This window comes from Mandrillus leucophaeus, unplaced genomic scaffold (genome assembly GCF_000951045.1).
Source record: "Mandrillus leucophaeus isolate KB7577 unplaced genomic scaffold, Mleu.le_1.0 Scaffold136, whole genome shotgun sequence".
NCBI classification, from domain to species: domain Eukaryota; kingdom Metazoa; phylum Chordata; class Mammalia; order Primates; family Cercopithecidae; genus Mandrillus; species Mandrillus leucophaeus.
The window spans coordinates 165098-170472 of NW_012101321.1; the positions used below are offsets into that span (position 1 = coordinate 165098).

The 5375-nt window shown below is 43.9% G+C and overlaps 1 protein-coding gene across 1 annotated transcript in view; it reads right to left on the bottom strand.

The window, feature by feature from the left end:
• The window catches only part of FHDC1 (FH2 domain containing 1), a 39145-nt gene extending 33780 nt beyond the window's left edge, over positions 1 to 5365 (bottom strand). The window contains exons 1-2 of the mRNA XM_011973255.1: positions 5258 to 5365; positions 3 to 321 (exon numbers count right to left, since the gene is read on the bottom strand). Coding sequence (XP_011828645.1) covers positions 3 to 194 — 192 coding nt within the window. The 5' untranslated portion in view covers positions 195 to 321; positions 5258 to 5365. The remainder of the gene's footprint in view (positions 1 to 2; positions 322 to 5257) is intronic.
• Between the last annotated feature and the right edge of the window lie 10 nt (positions 5366 to 5375).

Here is a 5375-nt window from a genome sequence, read left to right on the forward strand (position 1 = left end):
GGAGGTGGTGGGGGTGGAGGAGGGGAGGAAGGACACTCTTCCCTTGAACATGAACATGGTGGAGATGGAGGGGGTGGAGGAGGAGGTGGAGGAGGTACTGGAGGCGGTGTCTGCCCAATCATGAATCCAGGTGCTGTGGCAATATTCCCATTTTCTTTATCACTGGCCAAGGAGACACAATTCATAACATGCATAGTACTGTCGCCTCCTATGGAGATAATTTCTTGGCCTTGGAGAAGACGACACAAACATCAAACCTGTGTAGCACTTTTTCACCTGCTATCTGCCGCCAGAATAAAGGGCAACTGTCCTCTTCCAAACCTACCAAGATAAAACGAATATAAAATTAGTTACAGACAAACAGTTTCACATCAGCATCTCCCTTCAGAGGCTAGATCAATCCTCTCATATGAGTTAGATATGAAAATCAATGAGGGACAACACATCCCAAGTTGCATTACAAGGAACCAATGCTTTTCTAAATGTGAATCAAATTTTACTACCTGGAAATTCTGCCAAAAATATTGCAACAAATCCAATTGGAAACCTTACATTAATCAACAAAGCACATACATATTGAGAGCCTGCTATAGGCTCAGCAAGTATTGCTCACTTTATGAATAAACTACTTGTTTACTAACTAGTTTGTTCTCTTTGGACAATGGTTGCCCAACCCCTAAGGAAACTGCCCAAATTGCTGAAGCATTAGGCATTAGTGACCCTACCTTTTTCCAGTCTGGACACGTCTCCTACCAATCATGGGTCAAAAAAGGCATCTTGCACCTTGGACGGATAAGGCAGGGCATTTGGAGATAATATAATAATGGCCTAGCTCATTTCCCTGGAATCAGGGCCACCATATTTCTGCTCTACCTGGTGATGTGGCTTTCCCCCAGATAGAGAAAAGAACAGCAGATATGAAAAATGAGATTCCAGCCCTAAATCAAGCTTTACTGCTTACAGTTTTAGCCAAGTCACTTCGCCTCACTAGACTTCCATTTTCTCATTTGTAAAATTAGGAGAACACATTAAATGACCTCTATCATCTTGGATTCTAGTTAAGCCACTCTTTGGAAACCATCACCTACCTCTTCTGCTTCTGACACTTTTAGCAAAGAAGAGATATGCCCAAGAACATGCTGCCCATGTCACATCTACCCCATGTCTCTTATACACAATCACCAACTTACTTTAGTGGGTTGCATTTTTATGGAATTTCAAATGTTTGTTTTTGATGCTGGGCTGTTACCGATCTGATGTGAGAGGTCAAAACAACTAAATTTCTTCAGATATGAGAACAGGTAAGTGGGAGTGCAGAAAAGGCCCCATGCAGGCTATTGAGTGAGCACCCCAACTAGGTGGGAGTGTGGAAAGGGGACTATTTCCTGCAGATCACAAAGGGCCACACACAATGGCTTTTTACACTGCACTTCGGGATGTAATTATCTTTTTACAGCACCACTGTCAAGCCCATACTTACAAACATAACTTAATCAAATAATTTTGGACTACACAGAAGTAAACAATCTGATCTCACAGATTCAAATATTACAAAATGATTTACATAGAACCATATCCAAAAGACAGGGCTGCCTTGGGAATAAGAGTGGAGATTCTAGGAATAGACTGCTTTTTCTCAGAAAGTTCTGCTGCTTTCAAGATGTGCAACGTGAGATGAGGTCAGTAACGTCACCTACATTTCAGCATCTCATCTACAATATGAGGAAATACTTGTTCCATTGGTTTGTATAAAAATAAAGAGCTAACACATGTATGGTCCTTACCAAGATGCCTGGTACACAGTTAGCTATTATTTATAACAATAACAAGCTGTTCTCATATGTGCATATTACTTCCCTTTATTTTCACAGGTATTACATTTGCTTTAACATATGTATTGGGTTTATAGATAAAATGCCAAGTTACCCCTGGCTGCTAGGAACAAACTTGTAATATTTCCATTCTTTGCTATCGAAGTTTGTGAGATCTGTCCTTTCTCAATTCTTGCTGATCATCTATTAAATTGTCTCCATATTTCAAAAGCAAATATTTTAATGAAACATTTGAATACTGGAGTTCTGAAAACTGCCTCTATATGGGAGGAAAACGGCATTTCCAGCTATTAATTGGATACTTTAAAAAATCATTTTAACCATTTTTAAGTGTGCAATTTAGTGGCATTAAGTACATTCACAGTGTTGCACAGCCATCACCACTGAATAGTTTTTAAATAAGTAAAATAGAAAATATTTTTTCAAGCTGACATACAGCTCACTTGAGATGCAACTGGCTTCTAGAAGGAGTTTTCATAATTATCATTAGGGGCATAACTAGGCTGTTTTCATAGTTGGCACCCTTAAAGCAAATGACTCACTGTCAATTACAGTTTATAGTTATATTTGAACTCTTCTTTTTCAAGACTGTGCAGGTAATTTTGGCAGTTTATCCTTACATATTTAAAAATACTTCGGTACATAAAACATCTCATGTATAGAAGAGTGGTTAATCCTCCAATTTACCTCCAATTCCAGATATGCTGACTTATTTATAGATTATCCCTCTTAAGAATGGTGATAAGCTCAAAAAGTCTCCAATCTAGAAAGCAATAACTCATTCAGTGCTGCCTATGTACAGATGTGCCACTAAACCTCACAATGCAAATACAGAGATATTGACAAAGACTAAGGAAGACTATATACTCCAAGGTTAAGCAATTTCACTGTTTCCTAACAACAAAGCCAGAAAGGTGCACGTTTTAGTATTGTGCTTTGCACAGAGGAAGTGTCAGATAAACAACTGTCAAAGTAAAAAGTGATACTTGTTAGCTCTGTATTGGGATGATTCTAACCAATGCCCCATGTAAAAGAATGTTATTTTTAAGTTAAAGGAAACAAAAGAAAATGTACAACACTGTCCCTGGTATGCTGTCTGATTAATTTTTTCCCAGGGTAACACACAAGGATCCTAGCCCCGCAACAGCAACAGCTTCTAATGAATAGGTTCGCCAGCAATGATTAGCCAAGACACTAATGCTTTTACTACCCTTACTCCAATAGGGTTTCCCCCTGGGCCAGGATGTCCAATGTGAAAGAGGTGGCAGGAAAAGCAGAGTACAGACAGAATTCTAACCCTTTCCACAGCCACATGGAAATTAAAATAGAGAATATACAAAAGAATGATGGATTTGCTGCAGTACTGCCCACAGTAGAGATGCAAACACACACTCTCCAGGTACACTAGGAGAACGCAGGTGATGCCGCAGCCCTAACAGACCACACTGACTGCCTGTTTCTCACAGCTGACAATTGCCAGTAGGGACAATGGGATTAGCCCCCACTCTGTCTGGAAAATGCTAAGTAGTCCCATCAATCTGCCCCTGGGGAAGACAGAGACAGGCCTGTATGTAAGATCTCAGCTACAGGTTGGAGACCTCAGCAACAGGATGAGGATAGCTGCTAAGGCTGACAAGTGCCCAGCTCTGAGTAAAATGCAGAGCTGTCATGGCTGGGTTCTGAAGATGGGAATGTCTCTTCAAGTCCCCTAAGTGCTACTCATGACCCATCAGAGTTGTGTTTGAGTGATAGACTCTCCCAAAGAGGCTGTAGCTCAGTTGAGCATCTTTTAAGTATGTGAAATTTCAATAAAGCAATGCTGTGATCATGTACTTAACTTCTAGTTAATTGGCGGGCAAAAAATCTTAGAACGTTCATTAAGGGTCTTCAAAGCCGCCCCCGGCCCCCTCCTAAGCTCTCGTGCCTAAATAGCCCGCTGTACTTTTTCCTTGGTGTCAGAAACATCCCTAGAAGTTCTAGTCTCGGCCGGGCGTGGTGGTTCACGCCTGTAATCCCAGCACTTTGGGAGACCGAGGTGGGCAAATCAGGAGATGAGGAGATCAAGACCATCCTGTCCAACATGATGAAACCCGTCTCTACAAAACACACACACACACACACACACACACACACACACACAGTAGCTGGGCGTGGTGGCGCGCGCCTGTAGTCCCAGCTACTTGGGAGGCTGAGGCAGGACAATCGCTTGAATAAGGGAGTCGGAGGTTGCAGTGAGCCGAGATCGCGCCACAGCACTCCAGAGCCAGACTCCGTCTCAACAGCAAAACAACAATAACCAAAAAAAGTTCACAGCACTCCAGAGCCAGACTCGTCTCAACAACAAAACAACAATAACCAAAAAAAGAAGTTCTAGTCTCTTGAAAGGAGTCAAGAAAAAAGAGTATGTAGGTTTCATCTCACAGTGTATTTAAGGGGACAGCATGTTCCCGGACGTCAGTTTGGAGCTCAGGACTTTCTTGGACGAGGACCAGTGGGGTCTTGGTGCTCAGCTGGTCACTCACTCCTTTGGTCAACAATAATCAAAAGGAACATCAAGGAAAACCTGCCAGAAACCTTTCCCCTTGACTCCTGGCATGTGCCATAGATGAGGCGGGGGCAGGAAGGGCTGGCCCACATGCCTCTGATGACAAACTGGGGCAGAGCAAGCCGAGTTTGAAGAGCAGAGGTAGAGAAACACACAGCCCTATTTTACTGCATTTGGGAGAGAAGAAAAGGATGGGGAAAGTATGGACAATTCTAAACTGGAATTCTTACTCTCACTCCACTAATTCGGGAAAAGGCTCCTCCACCACCACTTATCTTTCAAAACTTTTCTTGATTATTAAACACAGAATGTCAGTCGGTACGATACAGTAGGGCCAGAGCCGGACCGTCCAGCTCTTCTGTGAGTTCCGTCGTCTGTGTTCCATCTGCCTGTACTCCAGGCAGCAGTGAAAGAACCCAGGACGCGTTCCCAGTCAGCGCCTTCAATCTGCAGCACAATGTAAACATTCACAGACGTCCGAGACCAACACCGGGGAGCGGAGGAAGAATGCCTGTATTTGACTGTACATTTTCAGTTTCTCTTACTGTCCCAAAACCAAGAAAAAAAAAAAAAAGTACATGCGTGCCAAAGGATGCTCTAGAGAGAGGGAAGGAAGCGCTGGCTGCTCCTTCCAGGAAGACAACCGTGGGTCAGTAGAAGGGGGTCACAGACGGCCGAACCCCGGAGATCCTTTCTGTACACACAAGAAGTTTGAAAACCGACCATTAAGTCCGGAGGAAATTCGGACTGGGGGGTCCTGGGTCACCACTTCTTTCAAGTTTGGATACATAGTAGTTTACTAGGTCTCCGCATTAGCCAGCGGTCCGCAGCCTCCTTCCATCCCCAACCCAGAACCCCTGTCCCCGCCCGAGCCACTCACCAACAAGCCACCAGCTGGACCGCGAAACCCAGGGAATCCGCACTGGGGGCAGCAAACTGAACCCGAGTGGGCGGCCCTGCGGGCCGCGCGGAGCCCCAGCCGGGTCCTTATCAGCGCC